Here is a 19,190-nt window from a genome sequence, read left to right on the forward strand (position 1 = left end):
CTTCCCCACCCTCCACCCTCCCATTACTAAAATTCCATCCAGAACACTCCTGAGAAGCAAGTCCTTGGACATCTTCCACGCTGCAGCCATATTCAATTAAACATCAGGTCTGAAGCAGCTCAGTTCCCTTGTTGTTATACATCTCACCAACATCTACTTCTGGGTAAGTCTTTTCCTAGCCATTACTACTTTTAAACTTTCTAGAAATTTGAAGTAGGACACACATACCTATTCAAACTCATGTATTCACACCCAACAAGGGAGGCATGATTTCCTTATTAGTCTGGAGAGACTGAGGTGTTGGAGTAGGAGGCAAAAAAGCAGACGAGGACCCAACATACATACAAGACTGAATATAATTCTCAGTTCTACTCTTTCAAAACTGCAGCTAATTACTACAAAATGAAGTTTGTTGCTATGAATTTGTAGTAACTGGAAGTCTCATATAGGGTAATAAATCTTCAATAGCTTCAACAAATCTTTATTATGCTGTATGTCTTTCTCAAGGTAACTTAAAATTAACTCTAGTATCTTATCAGCATGTCACTAGAAGTTTGGGAAGCCAAGACAAAATAAAAATTTTAATTGTTTCAAAACACGACTAAAATCTATATAATTATTAAAATAGGCTTACAGATAATCTTTGATTAACAGTTTGCATCACATTAACAAAGGCATGTTTTAAATGCAGTATTTTCTCACAATTTTAACATACAGGTATTGCTAAAATTTTTCAAGTAAAAAGCATACTCTACCGAGTAGCCAATACAGCTAATTACATTCTTGCATCTTAAGTTACATATAAGAATTTTAGGATTCTCTTAATTACTTTCCCAAAACTAGTAGTGATGCACAGGACTGCATGTACATAAAATGTCATTAATGAACATAACCACATCGATTATGTAGTCTAAAGACAACCAGGACTTAAAGGGCTTCAGCTGAGTTACAACTTGACATCTTCTGTTCCACTGATTAAGAGCTCAGTTTTAAAATACAACCTCTCAGGAAAATAACTGCTTACATTTTTAAATGGCAAGAGGTATTAGTATTAGTCACTTAGGTCAGTAAGTCAGTATTAGTCACTGACTAGTAGGGTCAGTATTAGTCACTTAAACTGTGGTTTAAGGAAAACTAAGTGTAACATGCAAACTGTACCTTAAAGCTCATAAGAAAATCCACATGCAAACAAAGGAACAGTGTTTTTCCCATATAAACTTTTAACATTCCAGTTAGTTATCAGGGAAAGCATGCAAACAATAAAACATGGAAGTATCAACTCTTGCAACTTTAAACTTCAAACTACTCAAGCATAAACAACTGTATTGGAACAGGTAGAACATGAACACAAACTTCATCTTGAAGCAACTTTTTGGAAAAGGTTATACTGCATGTATCGCTAAACTAAACTGTAGTAACATCTAAGTAATGATTTTAGATACTTTAAAGTCTTTGTTGATCAAACACTTTTAAGTACTGCTCTTCCTTTTCTGAAGTGATGTGCCTTCCTCTCCTGGAATAGGATAGGAAAAAAGACAGGAAAAAAGTTCTAGGTGACCAGAATAACACAATTGACATTTCAAGAAAAGTATCTCAAGACATTCTGTACTCTATCCACCTCCCTCCGAAGCTGATAAATACAGCTTCTGTATTCCTGCTTCAGAGCACATACACCTAGTTCATGTGTCTGTCCTTTCAAAAAAGGAAGTCAAATATAACAATAAACAGAAACTAAACATCACTTGGAATGTAGTCAGAAAGTGCAATTCTACACAGGCTGCACACATAACAAAAAATATGATGACCAGCTACCAACCTGGACTACAGTTTATGAGTTAATGCACAGACATTTTAACGCAAAGTATAAAGAACCACCATCCACAGTGGTTACTTAAATGGTGTAAAGACTATAAAGGCTCAAACTCAACACCCTCTATGGAAACTAGGGAGTAATACACTGCCCTTTCAGCAACTTGTCATTGAGAAATCATTAGCCAGCCTTATGCTCTAAGTGTTCATGAGTTGATTGTCCAGCAATTTTTTTAATGCAGTCTTGTATTAAATCTACTGAACCCAATTTCAGCACTTGTTTCCAGCATTAATCAACTCAGACAAATCCATCATCTCAGAGCACATACAAGAAAAAAACTCAACTAGCATTCCAGATATTAACCTCTTAATCTTTATGGTAACCTGTAGGTGAACAAATTACAGGTCAGCTGTGTTTTAGGGATTTAATTTTGCTTTCACTACATACCTTAAAGTAGTCTTCCTGTGATACAAAGGTGTTCCTCAGACGGTTCTCAGGATTAAACAGACAGGATACTACTGTTTGTATGCTCCTGTCCACAGACTTCTGAAATACAGTTACAGGGACATCTATAACAATACTGATTTTCTCAGTTAGCCTCAGTTAACAGTATGAGTGTGTCAGAGTCTACTTTGCATTCAGGATTCCTCTCAACAGCCTTATGTTTCCTGAGGTGTCTTTTTTTTTAGATCTTTTAATCTTGGTAATTCATTATTACCCTTACATGTTACTTACAACATAACAGTTCTGACCAGTGACATGCCAGTTCAGTTGTGGAATAGGCTGACAGCTGAAAAATGAAGTCTCCTTTAGGAAACTGAATTCAGAGCCAACTGCTGGCCAAACTGGAGTCACCTTCCAGAAAAGAAAGTGAAAAACGGAGTAAAATATTACCAACTCAGATGTTTGAAGCTTAAAATAAGTCTGCATGAGATAGCAGGCAGTGCTACCTAACCTGCTTTTTTAGTACCTGTGATTTCCCCTGTAATTCTCAGCAGATTAAGTAAAGTCTTGTCACTTAAAAACACTGTTGTACTTAATGAAGTAGGATAGACATTTTATACTGCACTCAGCACTATAGACAAGCACTAACAATTTCAAGGAAACATGTAAAGCTTCTGAAGTTGTACAGAAAAATCAGATACAGTGGACTGAGCAACCAGCTAAAGCAGCAACTGTAACTTTTGATTTCTAGGATATTGGTCAGAGGTCCTCTTCACCAAGCCACATAATCCTCATGTGCAAGTTTCTGGGAATAGGATTTATGACAAAAATAAAAAACAATCAAGTTTTGAGAAAGCACTTACCTTTTGTGGACTGTTAGCAGACGACTGTGTGGGCTCTGGAATAGCACATTCTGTTTGTATAAACTCTGGATCCTCAGTGCAGTGATAGCTTACTGAAGTATAAACCTGTAATAGTTTTTAAAATATTGCAGTATTTTAGCATCACTGGGAAAAAGTGGACAGTTGCATTGTCATTGGTCCTCACCTATTAATAAGCTACGACAACTTCATGAAAAATGTGAAGATGAAGTTTCACAAGTGGGTGAAACTCTATCCTGATCTGTTTTATTAAGACAGTTCTATTTCCTTCCAAAAAGAATATATTCTAGTATGTCTTTTCTCCCCACTGTAATCACTCATGAGAGTTAGCTCCTCAACCTACTTCCTCCATGTAGGGGTTTTGCCATCAAGTGTATTGAGCAACGAAGGCTTTCACTGAGAATGAGAACCAGCAGGTAAATTCCAAGAAATTACACACTAAAATCAAACTAAAGAAAGGGAAGCAACACATCTGCTGCCACTGCCCTTGAAAGAAGTTGCTTTTCCCTATACAGTTCCTTTCTTGTTTGAAGCCTCCTTCATGCTAATATTCTAAATTTTTAAAGAGGTAAAAAGGTCTAGAAAAGCACAAGCCATTTTAGATCTTTAAGTCTCACCACTTCCCTCTGCTACAGTGCAGTGTTGCAACTGGCAACCCAGTGCAGAGTTAATTACAATAGCAAAGAGGCGAGAAAGCAGTTACTCTTTATGGAAACATCCTTCCAGAGAGGATTAGCAGCTTTTGCAGCCAATTTTACCAGGATCTCAACAGCAGTGTTAAGCATTCTCACTTTTCAGGGGCAAGACTTCCCCCCAACCCCACCTCAGAATAGTCAGATTTACCCAGACTTGACAGTAGTTTCAGTTTCTTGAAACATCATTCTTGATGATGTTATATACAATTATACACAGCAACCACAAAGTGTACTATCCAACACTCTGAAAAGCCCCTGAACATCGAAACTAATTTCAAGCTGATGATACTGGGAGATAGGGAAGCCTACAGTGTTAGCAGACTATTCCTTCCTAATCACCATCTCTGACCATCAAAAGGTGGTTGACCTCACCACAGCCAGGTCATTCCATTTATGAATGGAAATTATTAATATCCACTAAACAAATAGGTAGGTATAAAGCAGCAGACTGAAGGATGACATTTCTTATCTCCTGTTGTGCCCATCCTCTTTTGAGTCTGTCAAGAATTACACTTCAAATTGCTTAACAGAGCTAGTTCCAGGAAAGTTGTCTGCTTATATAATCAAGCTTAAACTGTCTAATGAAGACCACCATGCACACATACTAAAAACTGTTTTGTTTACTACCATTTCATTGTTAAGTGATATACTGCAGCTGTATCATGTTCATGGATGTTATTCAACAAAAATTAATTCTCAATAAAAAAATACAGATTTTCCATGAAAAGAAAAAGGATGCTTCTCTGCTGCGAAGCTGAAAGTAAAGCTTAGTACACACAACTGGAAATGAGCAGAAATAAAGTATTCTTCTATTATGATCAGAAATAGAATTGTCAGATACACATATGCAGCAATATATATTTACACAAAGTTCCATTTTCTTCACTTCCCCCATTTACCTTCCACAGATTCTACAGACATCTGCTGGGAACTAGCTTGAAAGAATAACATTCAGAAGAAAATTAAGTATTACACCTTTTAAACACTTAATAGAAACTGTACTCAATAAAGAACACAAAAATGCCTAAGATACAAGTTTAACTTCCAACATTGTTAAAGAAATACACAATATTTCTTCCTCTTGTGGATATCACTTGTGTAAAGTCACAGAAAGCAAGTAACTTTGCTGAAACCATCAGAACCATCTACAGTCTAACAGCTTGGCAAATAATTTTTAAAAGCTGTTGAAAGGAGCCAGAAAAAAAAAAATCAGTATTTGCAAAGCAGAATATTTTGAGGCTTAAGTTTAAAAAGAATTTGGCCTAGTAAGCAGTAATATTATACAGGTCTTGTAAATCAGGATTATGCATCAGGTCACCACTTATTTTTTCTTCAACTTTTAACTGAAAACCAGTTCTTCTTGTATCCAAATTCCAGAACTCCGTGACTAGAATGTATGGAGTAACACCATAAAATATGTAGTTCTGTTCTCCCCTACAGCTCCTAAAAAAGCACCATGTCAGTAGGAAATCCTAAGCAATTACCTACTCTGGTCTATACAAATCTGTGGCTGCTGACAGATTACATACAGATCCAGACAAACAGTGATATTTAAGTATCAAGCTGTCAAAACAGTGTGCTAATTGAGAAGACAGTTTCAGAAGTTTAACTTTGTAGACTTACCGGAGGCATAACATAATTCCTTTGCTCCCCAGCAAGCCATTGTGGTTGAACCTTAAAAAAGAATTGGACAAGAGTCAGCTTTTACTCATTCATTTCCAACACAGTCAAATAACTAACCAACTACAACATTTCATGTCTGGATTTTTCATTAAACACTAGTTTACAGTCTTCTGTCCAGCAAGATAGCTTTTTCACATGTACCTCACGTAGTGTTTAGCACAAGGTCATCCTCACCACAGCTACCTCCCTTCTTCTTCTCATTCCAAGTTTTTAAAAAACATCTCTATAGACTAGGAAAGTAAGAGGAATCACAGCAGCCACACCGAAAACATCTCAAACCTCTATAGTTACTTCCAGTTACTAAACTACTTATAGTTTAAGTTTTAATAACAGGACTTAACCACACATTTCACTTGTTCAAGACAAGAACAAGTTCAAGAGTCACTATCAGTTAAGTGCCTTCCAGACACCTTCAGAATTCAAGAGTACCTCCTCTGTCTATATACATCCCATATTTAAATAGTTTGATATGACTCAGTGATTCTGTTTTAAGTAATAGCACCAACTACCTGCACTATAGCATGTACAAACACAAAGCTACTTCCCATGAGAAAACTACTACTGATCCGTGTAATTTTTGGTAATTTGGAAGTTATTTTATCATTGCATATTTAAAAAAAAAAAACAATTTAAAAGAGTATGCCAAGTCACTCAGTTTTCACTGCATTAGAATAAAAACATCACTATTTGTTTTGACTTTTGATTTCTATGAAGCAGGAGCTGAAGGGAAATAGAATTCACAGAAAGATCAGACTCCAGCTCATTCCATTCAAGTTTTATCAGGTATCAAACAGCCTTCCTGCTGCTACTAAAGAAATACATACCTGATAGTTGTAGGCTGGCTGATATCCTACAGGAACCTGCTGCTGTATTAATAAAGCTGGTGAACTGTATGGATATGTCTGCAAAATAAAGCGCTTTTTAAAACTGCAAGTCTGAAGCAAGAGAAAAGTATGGTATATGTAAAGGTATTTATAAAGCCAGGAGCATGTTTTTAGAAATATAGTCACATTGTTACTTCAATTCCTGTTTCAGACTAGCTTTGCTATTTAAAAGCAACCCTTACAGTTTTCCCATGGGGCTTCAGCACTCAAGGCACTCAAAATGTAAAGAAGGTGTGATTCTGAAGTGTACTACATATCTGAAATCCCACATCTGCTTGCAGCTGATCTTTTTAGTCATTTTAGAAGTACAACTCATCCTATAAATTTTCTAAAATAGACTTGAAACAAACTAACTACCATGAAATAATGGACTACAGACTGAAGATCAGTTTCTTGGAGCCAAATGCAAGGTTAAGTATTACAATTCAGAGGGACTTCCCAGCATATCTTCACTGCAAGTATTCTGACACAATGTTAACCTGTAACCTCCTCAGCTTCTTCAGAGAATACTTAAAGGCATATTCCAGCATTTAAGAGAATTAGTTCCTCCTATTTCCCAATAAACTTAAGAGTATCAGCAAGAGTACTAGTATCAAGCTCTCTGCCTTAGGAAAAAAAATTCTGCAAGTCATGCAGTTTGCTCATCTTCATTTGCTTAAGAAAATATACAAAACAGTTTGACATTAATATTGCCTTGTTGCACTGCCATATCATATACAGTTAATACAGGAAGAGACCACAACCCAGAAAGCCTTCTATCCACAGTACAGGACTCATAAGGCCAGAAGTACTCTGCCTACACCTCAGTACGAATTCTTATCTGAAGTACCAATAAAGTGATGTCCTGTAGGCATGCTGTACTGGTCACAGCTATTAACAGCAGATGCTGTTAACACAGTGTCCTTAGAAAGACAACAGCAGTTCAGAAACAAGAATCTGTTCACCTGGGGAGAGGGAAGGGAAGTATCACAGGCAGCTTCTGGTTCCATACTTATTAAAAAAAATACATTTTAAAGTTCATGGTTTACTCTGAGGCAGGACAGTAGTACATTAAATATTTGTATGCATTTGATTTGTGAAGCACATATGTACAAGTAACAAGATCACTTAAGAACCATTATACAATTAAATCTTAGCTCCATCTTCAACAGTTCTCTCATAACAAAAAAGTACCTCCCTGTCTTTTGTTTTATAAAGGGAGCACACTATTGAACAAATTTTTCAAGGTTGCTGGCATTCTTTTCAAGTGATTTAAGTCTGGCACTTCTTACTGGGGAAGGTAATACAAAAACAAGCAGGTAAGATAAGACTGGAATCTAAATACATATTCCTGACATTGTATGTGCTTGCATCTTCAGAAACATTTAATTACAACTGAAAAACAGGAGCATGAACAGCCTTACCTGAACATACTGTGTCACTGGGCTCATTACAGCTGGAGGCTGCACGTATGTCTCTGTATTTTGATTAGTCCATACACTATGGAACTGTGGTGCAGGAGGATTGAAGACTAATGGTCTGGGATGCACATATGAACCTTGTTTTAAAGCAAAGAAAAATAAAGTATTAAGACATTTTCATACGTATTTTGTTAGTAATCTGAACTCAAGCTACAAAAAAAAAAGTCTTAAGTGTTGTGACTCTTAAGTTTAACTCAACATTAACTGTACTGTATTGTGCTACCAACCCCAGTTTTATTATCAAAACTATACAACATCAAATAGTGAGGTCATAGAATTCAGAACTGAAGTTTAATTGTAATATACATATTGCATCAGATAAGAAAGAATTTCCAAGTATGTTAATGTGTAATTAAGAAAAAACAAATCTGTCATGTGAACAAATGTGTTAGATATCTACTTACACAAGTTTTGTTGCTTTCTAATTGCTGGCCCCAGTTTCAGCTTTTTGCCATGGAAGTTGATTTGTGACTGAAAGACAGGTTATTCCGTAAGCTGGGGAATCGGTGAGGCATGTCATTTGTTTAATTTTAATGAGACTGTACTCTGGTGCTACATCACAGAATGATCAACTTGCATACAGTCTCAACAGCCTCCATCCTCCTCTCCCACCTCAACACCTTATCCCTTCTACCTTTAACTCCCTGCAGTGTTCTCAGCACACCCACTTGCATAACGTGCCAACTCTCCAAACCCATTATACATCACTTGCCTGAACAGCAACATGTAGTTTGCAACTACATATTAGAGACTGTCAGTCTTCTGGTTCTATACATAGAGATTCAAACTATTCTCACCTCAGTAAGAATATTAGAGTGACCACAGCCTAGGTTTCCTTGAAACCTTATTTACATTGCCACTCATCTTTCTTCACACAAGCTTCACATAAGATGTTAGAAGCTGTTCACCTAATATTAAAGGAAATGGAAGGCTGTCTAAGCACTACTGTTTACCTCCTCATTACTATATTCTCTCTACGGAAATTTTCACGTGTTCCTTCAGAATACCCAAACACACTGCTATTTCAAAACTTTTTCACCAAAGCAACTACGCAGCACACAGACTAATCAAGAAAGAGTGAAACATGTTCCTCAAATACCCAAACCCAGAAATACAAGCATCTGAAAGACCAGCAAAACAGGGCTGGAACCACTCCTCAGTACTCAAAAAATGCCCAAGATACGTGTAACTTCTTGTTCTGACCAAATGCTAGTTCACACAGAAGGCAAGATTTCAGACTTCCAGTGATTGAGTACTGCTTTGACAGCACAGTATCTGGGACCACAACAAAAAGTACAGGAAGAATTTCAAGCACCTTCCCTCCCTGCAGAAGTTGAATTAAGTGTTCTTCAGTGAAACTGCTTAGTTTGAAAACTAGAAGAACATTCACCAACGGATGTAGGTTGAAATGGCACCGCAACACCCTTCAACTTCCAAGTCTGTTTGATCTGACTGTAGAATAGTCTAAGATTGTTCTCTACAAGATTAGAGTTTAAGTCTGGAGTACAGAAAGTTGCTTTAATACATGATTTAAGCAGAGTAATGTTTATTCAGGTACTCAGGAACTTCCCCACACAAAACCCCCAGAAGAGAATTTGTCTTTGCATCTAATCTCACATTCCCTGACAAGATGGCAAGAAGAATATGTTTATGTATCTATGAAGATGTGCACAGCACACATGACGCTACCTGAAGCAGGTGCGCTGTTACAGTTCAGAAGGCTAAATCAAGGTTTACAAATGCTCTACACATCAGAAGTGAAAGACACTTGTTTTACCTCAATTAACAAGAATTAGTACCAAGTATTAAAACCAGTATGGATACAGATACAGTCTCTCCAGATTATCTCTCAGTAACACTGAGGCATTGCTCGCTTCAGAAGAAAACGTGCAGTTCTCAATTTTAACAGACACCTCACTAAGATTTTTCTCTCATTTGTGCTAAAGAAAGTGCTTTGAATAGGTAACAGCACCTTTACTGTTGACCATAAAAATAAGCAAAATAAGCAGAATAACAGTGGTATAAAAAGTCTTATTTGATCATCTTCTCATGCCGATAAAAATTAAGATGTAAGTGGAAAAAAGTGCAATACCCTGACCAGTCTGACAGGTGGTCTTTTTCAATTTATTCTGCAATCCTGTTGTACCTATAACTATACAACCATGTTTTCCACCTGAGCAACAAGAATTCTTGGAAGACAGGTCTCTCCTCAAAGCAGAAAGTAGCTTTCTGTTCCAAACTGCAACCAGCTTCACTCTGGATCAGAGTGCAGTTACAAATGGAATCAGACCTAAATCAGAAAAATACTTTCAGGCTGCACAAAGTTAGAGCTAGGCAGATAAACACAGGCACCTACAGTGATTCTAACCACAGGGAGGTTCTATGTTGCTCACTTATACAAAACATTGTGACCACTCAGTACAGATAATGCCCGAAACGGTTTAACAATGTGATCTCTGCTTATGACTTGAGCTCTAAAATATAGATGTTCATTCTTTCAGTTTTTCCATCCCCTCCAGAAACCAGCTTTGTAAGATGATTCCTATCTGGACATGCTTCTTCCTGACAAGGCAGTAACTTGTACTGCCTGTATACCTGAAATTTGCATTGAGAAGAAAGTCTGCCTTATACTTCTGGGTCTTCCAAGACCACCAATATACAAAGTCACATCAGTGAGTACTATATTAACAGAGATACTGAGGGCTTTTAGTTTTGAAGAAATGCACACGAAGAAAATCAGCTTAAATGACAACACTACTCAAGAGGTCTCTGAAGAAACTGTTGCTTCAGAGCAAGCATTCCACACTGATCTGGTACAATAAATGTAACCCACGGTAAAAAAGTATTTTCAAATAAAGTCTGTTGCCGATTACAACAGTATTTTTGTCAGCATACCATGAGAGTTAAAGAACAGCAATCTTTTGAAATCTCAGTAAGAATCAAGAATCTTCTGCTGGAGTTTCACTGCTCTCCACTTACATTCAAACATGTTCTGTTCCCCCTTAAGGAGCTAGATAGCCAGTAAACACATCTGAACATATCACAGAACACTAAATTTGAGCCTGATACATCTATCTATATTTGCCTTTCAGATCTACTTCCCTATCCAAGAGCTTCAGAAGCAAAACGAGACTGTTTACCTCAGAAAACTCCCATGTCTCTCGAGGTTGAAGACTTTTGAGAAGAAATATTTCAATACACATTTTCACATGTATTGCACTCAGTTTTGGGCAAAAGAGGGAAAATAAAACACTTTCTCAGTGTTTTGTGACCTGCTGAAGTCTTATCAAAACCAAACAGATTTGGTTCTAAGTGTTGAGATATAACATTTCTGGAACACTGAACTCTTAAGAGGAGAAAGGCTGTAACAGCTCTACCCCTTTAGCTCCCAGGTGAACTACAGGAAAATCATGACACAAACATTTGCATCTTATAGTCAAGGAGGCTTAAAAAATACTTGCACTCCAGATAACATCCAAATGCACAAATACTGCAAGAAACACATACTTCAACTGCTGAGACTTAAATAAAAAAATAATGCTGTTTTGTTATTGTTATTCCCAATAATAATGCTGACAAATCTATGTATCTGCCATAAGCACAAGGGTTCTATGACAATCATCCCATACAGAAAGCACACAGACAGAAAAACACGTGAGGCTTTCAAGCACAAAGGAATGAGAATGACTAGAAATAGTTACATGAGATGTTCAAGCACACCAAGGCTAAAACTAATTTTGCTTGTTTCTTAAGTAAATATAAAAAATCACTACCGATAGTAGAATCTTTAGTAAGCTTACTTTGTCAGCCCTAGACTTCCCTTGTCCTAATATGTTCTACAGAGTACATGACTTAGTTTCCCCTGAATCTGTCTCCAGCCTTTATATATCAACTTCTTCACATAATTTAGACAAAGAGCTTACTTCTACTATTTTCTGAACATCCACGTTGTCCATGAAAGATACAAATCCATACCTGAAAAGACAAAACAGGTTATACAATAACAAGGTTTTCATTTGTTCGCTGAACTATTTTGAACAATAACAGTTAACAGTGTATATGCCAGATACATTCTATTGCATGCCAGAAGTATCAAGTAGGACATTAGTTTATAATTCAGCATGAAAATGCATTTACTGCTAACTAGCAGCACATACTACTTGGCCAGATGAAAGGAATTGAATTTCAGAATCTGGCATAATATAAAAAAAGATGCAAGGGCTATTCTTCCATTTCAGCTACTCAAAATGAGCACTATTGTTGATATTACTAACTGAGCAAGTAAAAAAAACTTTGTAAGTACTAAGATCTGAATTATAAAATTTGATAATAATTACTACAGAGGTTTGGATTAAAGCAAGCATTACAGAAACAGCAACACCAGTGGGGGAAGCGATCCTTGAGGAGGTTTTTCAATTTATTTCACTGGCCCTCCTAGTTTATCTAGTCTACAAAACGAAAATTTCAGAGCATTATAGGAACAGTTCTGTCAATCAATGCAGTACGCTAATTCATTAGAATATGCACTGGCTAACTGCACATCAGAATTCACCAGGAAGACCAGCAAGAGATATGAGGAAATAAAATACAGTTCATGTATTGCTATATATGTCTAAGAAAAAAAAAAGAAAAAAATATATTACTTTTTTAGGATATACTCTCAGGATCTTGGGGGAAAAAAAAACCGGTCTGGAAGGAACCTCCAGAGGGTGATGCCTCCTTCTCAAAGCAGGAGTAACATCAAAACTGGGCGAGCTTCCCCACAACCCAGCAAATAAGGATGTGCAGGACCTTGGCTTAAATGTTTCACCACAGACAATGAAGAATTTTTCCATACAACCAATGGGATTTTCCCTTGCTTCAACTTTGTTCACTTACTTTGAAACAAAGAATTTCACTCAACAGCCAGAATCCAATATGACTGTTAAGCAGGTACTCCTTATGAGTCAACTCTATCAACTTACTTCCACTCTTCAACTGAACTTGTTTGGTTGTTTTCTACATAACTTATACCCCAATGTCAGAAGAGTGCAGTTACGTTGCCCTGAACAAAGAAATAATCCATTCTTCCCTAAATCATCCTGAATACTCTCTGGATTGTTGTTAAAACCTTTAGCCATTCAGAAGAGCTTGTGGAAGAACTAGAACTGTCTGCATAAGCATCACAAAACTTTCAAGCTTTGTTTCCACTGGTTAAGTGAAAACAACACTCTCTTTCCTGAAAAGATAGGCTGAAGTCAGAAAAACAGGCTGTACTTTGTAAGACTATACAGATTTAGGGGCAACCTAGATGTACAGGTTTCTGTGTTAGTTCACCACAACAGAAAACTGCAGCTAGTGTTAATGCTTAAGCATGTCAAGCGTGCTGTTACGTAGCTGCTCACATCATCTATGGCAGAATTATGTGCACACAAGCTGCAACTTAACTATTCATGTTCTACTCACCCTTTGGAAACACCAGTTTTGTCAGTGATTATTTTCACCTCTTTCACAGTACCATATCGTTCGAAGAAACTCCGAATTTCTGCTTCGTTCATCTAAAAGAAACAAAGTCTTAACTTCTTCAAACACATTCAACTGTTTAGAACTCACTGAAAGCAGCCAGTATCATTTTTAAACCCATCTTCTACTACCGTAAGAACTAAAGTTACTTACCTGTTCCAAAATTCTCTCATGACACTGCAGTATCTTAAGACTGGTAAAGACACATATTAAAAAAAAGCCCAAGAAGTTAAATTCCATTTCCTCCCCACTGAAGTGCCCGATACCCATCTTAGACAATTAAAAGTATATAAATACCCTTATATCAATTCCACCAACAAAGACTGTGTTTGGCATGATTTTTCCTTCCGGTAAAACATAACCTTGACTGGTTGTTGACAAACGGGTATGATCCTCTGAGACACCTGCACACTGGGCCTCCGCGTTTGCAGACTGAAAAAATTAAACAGAAATACATACTTCAGTCAAATCATTACAGCACACTAAGATACTAGAATGCCTGCATCTTCCTACAGATATAGCATGGGACAATGAATTTCAATAGTACCTCTCCCATTACTTAGAGGAAGTACTTGCTGCAAGTAGACCATTCACTGGAAAAAAGCCAAAGTAACTTTTCTAAGAAGCTTTAAAGTTTAAATCTAGACCTAACCTAGGCTACTTTAAGTAGCCCTGTCTGCCTGTATGCAGCTTCATGACCAGTGTTGCTACTACCAGACACACAGTGAGAACATACAAATAAATCATTTCAGAACTTCACCAAATTCCTTTAAGATGTAAGCAAGACATTAAATTCTTTAAAGATACAATTTACTTTAAACTGACTATCCAACAGAACAAATTCTATCATCTTCCTGGTCAAAAGTTTTAAATACTTGAGATGTGAACAAGCTCACAAACAACCTTAGAGCACAGGTAACAGGATTATACTACAAGTTAGTAGTAAGAAGGGAAATTGAACCTTGATGGAATATTCACACTATTAATTTTCTCAGAAAAAAAAAGTGTCATCAATTGAACTACAACAGGAATATGACTGACTACAAACTCGTTTCTGAGTTGTCTGCACCAAAGCAGGATCTTAACCATGCATTCCCAGGTGCAGAAGAACTGCAAAGAATGCTAAGATTATATAGAGCAACTACAGCCATGATGTCCTTCACACACTCAGGCTTCAGATGCACCCACTGGATCCTTAAACATTTGGTCACAACCTAGGAGCTAGATATTCATCCAGTGCAGAGGAAGATACAATGCTCCCTAAAAAAACAGTAATTCAGTATTCTGTTCAGAGGAACAGACCACATGCAATTCCCTTTCTTGTTACTGATACTAACAAAGATGTGTTCCATACTCTGCATGAGGCTTGAGATGTGTTTTACAAGGTATTAACAAGAACTAAAATACAATATAAACACCACCATGGGCATTGCAAACTCTAGCCCCTCTCACCTTCTACTCTTTCCTGACTGCATGTTTCTCTAGCTATGTGCCATGTTTTGCCTGGTTGCTAAGACCTACCCTGACCAGTTCAGTGTAACTCATCCCTGTGTATTAATGCACTTTTCAAAACACTAATAAGCCTTTCCTTATAGCTCAACCAGTGTGGCATTATCCCTACTCCAGATACACCAGACTTTGATTTAGTCCAAGTTATTGGTATTTTGAAATCTAGTAATTTGCAATAGGTAGCATTCAATTTTTCAATATAACAGTTTTCATCTTTAATGTACATTTAAACTGCAGCTGTGACTGACAAGTACTCATTCAAACTGGACATCCAGTAAGGTAACAAGAAAACTGCAAGAAAACTCCAAGCTATACATGTGGCACATAATTTGCCTAGCAATTAAACAAAGCCAAAACTAGAATTCAGCCTTCCAAATATGACTTCAATGCAACTGAACCAGATTAACAGACCATTACTAAAGCCAGAGAGGTTTGCCCCATCCCTTCTCCTGCACCTCCCCTGCACAAGTCCTAACACTTGTTAGTTCAAATTAAGCTAGATCAACTCAATTTGGCAGGAAGATTAACAGAAAGTAAGTAGTTTTACACCCAATTAGTATTCTGCTATTGTACAGAACTGAATCAGGTTACTATGCTATCAGACAAGCACCAGATCCACCTCAGGATCAGTGGATGCAGAAAAGGAAGTGGGGATAGAGGAGGCTTATTCTTCTTCGGAGAAGCACTAAGCCATCAACTAAGTTTAACACCATTTCACGAAGCTACACCTTAGACAAAATATGGTTCCACCACACCAGATACTGTTGCCTATGCTCAACTTACTGACCATGTTTCCAACTGCAAATGCTCAGTAGAAGTTACAAGTCATTCCTCTCTCTATCCTCCAAGAACTCCCCTCTACCCACCAGCAAAGCTGGAGACCACTACTACTGTTCCATAGTAGTAAAGACTGTGTAATACAATATTTCTGCTGTAAACAGAAGGGTAGCTCTTCCCCTTCCGTCCTATTGTACCATGATAGCTCTTTACATCACTGTGTAGGTTTCACAAGAGAAAAAATTTGTAGCACTTTCTAGACACATCCACTTCTGATCCAAGCTCATTCTGCAGTTACATAAACAGTTGTGGTAGCATAAGAACACAATAACAACAAAAATTAAGCAAGAGGTGAGCAGGACACCACTTATTTGGCTGAACCCCCAGCTAAAGGGCATTTGTACTGAAGTCTCAAGACTGCAACTCCACAGCAACCTTAAGCTGACCTAACTTGGCTTCTACTTTTCTGGATCTGTTTCAGCAAACCAGGCTAAGAGGGAAGTATTCACTCAGCTATGCAAGTTCTCTGGCAACCTAGAACAGGAAACAGCTCACAGCAGAGATACTCAAGTGCCAGAACAAAGCACAAGAAAGTGGGTAGACATACAGATACTGCCAGTACGCAAGTCATAGAAGGGGCCTTGGCTGCCACGGAAGTTTCTTACAATAATGATGCAGAACACAATTTTCAACGAAAATACACTTATTCAATGCTTTTACACAATAAGGATCAAAAAGAAAGAGTAAACAGGCTACTCAGGCATTCTGACAAGTTAGCCAACATCAAAAATAAGCTTTAAAATCTGTTAACACACATTCAGAACTTGAAAAGGAGTGGTTTTCGAAAAATGCACAGTAGAAAAGCACTGTTCTGGTTTTGTTTAGTGAGGGGAGGCCTAAGGTGGTAGCTTCTGTAGGAAACTGCTAGAAGTCGCTCCCCTTTGTTCAGCGGACTCAGCCAGGCCTAGGGTAGACCTGCTGCTGGCCAAGGCCGAGCCAATTGGTAGTAGAATGTTCCATGATAACGTCTCTGCAATAACATATTTAAGAAGGGGAAAACAAACAAACAAAAAAAAATGGGGAACAGCTGAGCAGGCAGGGGCAGAGAGGGGGAGGCGCAGGCCTCGTGGCCCTCACCCTCTGGCATCTCACTGGTGTGCCAACTGGGCCCAACTCGGCCCGGCCCGGCTGCAAGAAGTAGAGAGGAGATAAAATGTGAATGAGATGTAAAAAGATCCTCAGAGATGTCTGCCAGCCTGTTACGAAGAATTTCTCTTGTGAGAGGAACAGCTGCAGACACCAAGGTCAGTGAAGAAGGAGGGGGAGGAGTAATGCGGCTCCTGGCCAAGATTCCCCTGCAGCCTGTGGTGACGACCATGGTGGAGCAAGTTGTCCCCCTGCAGTCCATGGAGGTCCATGGAGGAGCAGAGATCCACCTGCAGCCTGTGGAGAACCCCACGCCGGAGCAGGTGGAGACCTGAAGGTGGCTGTGGCCCATGGGGGGCCTGCTGGGGCAGCTGTTCTGGAGGGACTGCACCCTGTGGAAGAGATGACCCACGCTGGAGCAGTTTCACAAAGGACTGTGGCATATAGGTGGGACCCCACAGTGGAGCAGGGGAGGAAAGTGAGGAGTTCTTCCCCCGACAATGACGCAGCAGCATGAAACAACATGTGATGAACTGACCCCAACCCCCATTCCCTCTTCCCCCCTGTGCTGCTCGGGAGGGGGAAGTAGTAGAGATAATGTTAAGCTTGGGAAGAGGGAGGGGTGGGGGGAGGTTATCTTGTTCTCTGTCTCATTCTCCTGCTAGTTTTAGAAATAAATGAAAAGTTTTCCCCAAGTCGAGTCTGTTTTGCCCATAATGGTAACTTTAAAGATTTATCCCTGTCCTTATCTCAGACCTCGAGCCGTTTTTTTCTTATATTATCTCCCCCTATTCTCTCGGAGGGTAGGGGGAGTGAGAGAGAGACCGCGTAGCCTGGTCCCTATCGGGGCTGAACTACGACAGCCTTATAGTAAAGACAGGAGACAAAATCGCCTTTTTCAAAGTCACTTTTCAAGTCTTCAGTACTACAATGCAAAACTTCTGTCATTCAAACAAAGTACTGCCCTAAGACAAAGTTGTTTTACCAGCACAATGTGTAATTGTTATTTTACTATCTAATATAGCATTAAATGATTGTACATACAGTACATGCAAAGAACTCACACTGCTGCTAAAGTGTGCAAAGCTAAAGCTACATAAAGTTTTCAAAACCTGGAGAATCTATAGTTGATGAACTGCCTACCCTGAAATTACAGACATCACTCAAGTGACCCAACTCTTCAACAATACCCTAAGTGGGGTTGATTTGTCTATCCATCTCATGCAATACCTTTGAAATCCAACTTCTAGATGTCAGTAAACTCAGGGCTTACTCAAAGTTTTTTTAGCTTACTGAAATTAAAAGGTGTGTCGTGTCCCCCCCTTTCTCTTACCACAAGGTAAATTTCTTCAGTTTGCTCTTTACATTATTCCAGCAAGCATCAAGTTTAAGTCGATGCCAGGAAACTGGATTAACCCCTTGATTACAGCAGTCATGAGGCTAGTTAACTTTTGGGGGAAAAAAAAAAAAGTGGAAGAGTACCGCAGTTAGGGCCAGGTGGTGGAAATATCTAGCTACCAAAGTGAGTTACAAACATCACCCAGTCTTTATGCACACCTAGGAGAGGAAAACCTTCTGTTTTCTTTTGGCCACAGAAGTACAAGTCCCTCGTTTCTCAGGCTTCTCCCTGTCTTTCCCTGACCTCACACACTCCCTGTTTAAAATAAATATCAAATACTTTTTTTAATTTAAACATTTAAAACTCCTGATACACGTCCTGCTGTGCAGACATCGGTTACCATGACAGCACACTACCTAGAGAAAGAACATGGCTCCCAGCACAGGGAGATGCAGTCTTCCCACTGGGCAGCAGATGGAGCTGTCAGTCAAGTACTGTCATACGCTCCTCGCTAACAGCTACGACTTACAAGGCTTTTTTTTTTTAATGCCCTACCTTTATGTTGTTATTAAAGTGTCTAGGTTACGGCCACAAATATAATTTTTCAAATAAAAATTTCCTACAGAAGAAACAGCAACTTGCACGCTGAAGGAGCAACGTGCGAGTTCAGGCAGTAACCCCCACCGACCACACGGAGTCCACAGCGGACTACAGGAAACCTCTTTTTTTTTCTGGCAGGTAAAAAGACAAAAAAAACACACCAAACACAAAACAAAAACATAACACACACCAAACGGGGAACTTGAAGCGAGCGCCTTACGGAGCCGCCGCCAACCGCCGGCCCGCAGCCATTTCGCGGCGTCACGTCCTGCGGGCTTCGCACCTCATTACCAGACGAGGCGCGGGAGAAGAGGGTTTCACGCTCCTCGAAAGATTTGGGGAGGAGGGGAGAGCAAAAGGGGAGACGCCCCTCCGAGGACAATGGAAGCTGTTCGAAAGCCCCCGACGCCCAGGGAAAGCGCTCCAGCCTGACGCTAACGGCAAGCGGCGGTGGGTACGC

General features: G+C 38.8%; 1 protein-coding gene across 1 annotated transcript; it reads right to left on the reverse strand.

Annotated features, from left to right (window-relative positions):
• Nucleotides 1–1,459: 1,459 nt before the first annotated feature.
• Nucleotides 1,460–13,785, reverse strand: DAZL (deleted in azoospermia like). The gene is made up of 10 exons (XM_010129486.2): nt 13,657–13,785; nt 13,303–13,394; nt 11,781–11,832; nt 8,262–8,328; nt 7,801–7,934; nt 6,338–6,415; nt 5,454–5,504; nt 3,118–3,222; nt 2,258–2,356; nt 1,460–1,513 (listed from the first exon to the last, which is right to left on the reverse strand). The coding sequence occupies exons 1-10, from the start codon at nt 13,693–13,695 to the stop codon at nt 1,460–1,462; spliced, it is 771 nt and encodes a 256-aa protein (XP_010127788.2). The 5' UTR covers nt 13,696–13,785.
• Between the last annotated feature and the right edge of the window lie 5,405 nt (nt 13,786–19,190).

This window comes from Chlamydotis macqueenii, chromosome 2, assembly GCF_036417535.1.
Source record: "Chlamydotis macqueenii isolate bChlMac1 chromosome 2, bChlMac1.mat, whole genome shotgun sequence".
Classification (NCBI taxonomy): Eukaryota; Metazoa; Chordata; class Aves; order Otidiformes; family Otididae; genus Chlamydotis; species Chlamydotis macqueenii.

Bases quoted from the DNA above. Each gene is read 5' to 3' on its own strand.
- DAZL (XM_010129486.2), bottom strand. From the start codon at position 13,695: ATGCCAAACACAGTCTTTGTTGGTGGAATTGATATAAGG. The intron at 8,329-11,780 runs GTAAGCTCTTTG...CCTGTCTTTCAG, and splicing joins ATGTTCAGAAAATAGTAGAA to TCACAAATCAACTTCCATGG. The intron at 3,223-5,453 runs GTAAGTCTACAA...AAACTATTACAG, and splicing joins GGAATTATGTTATGCCTCCG to GTTTATACTTCAGTAAGCTA.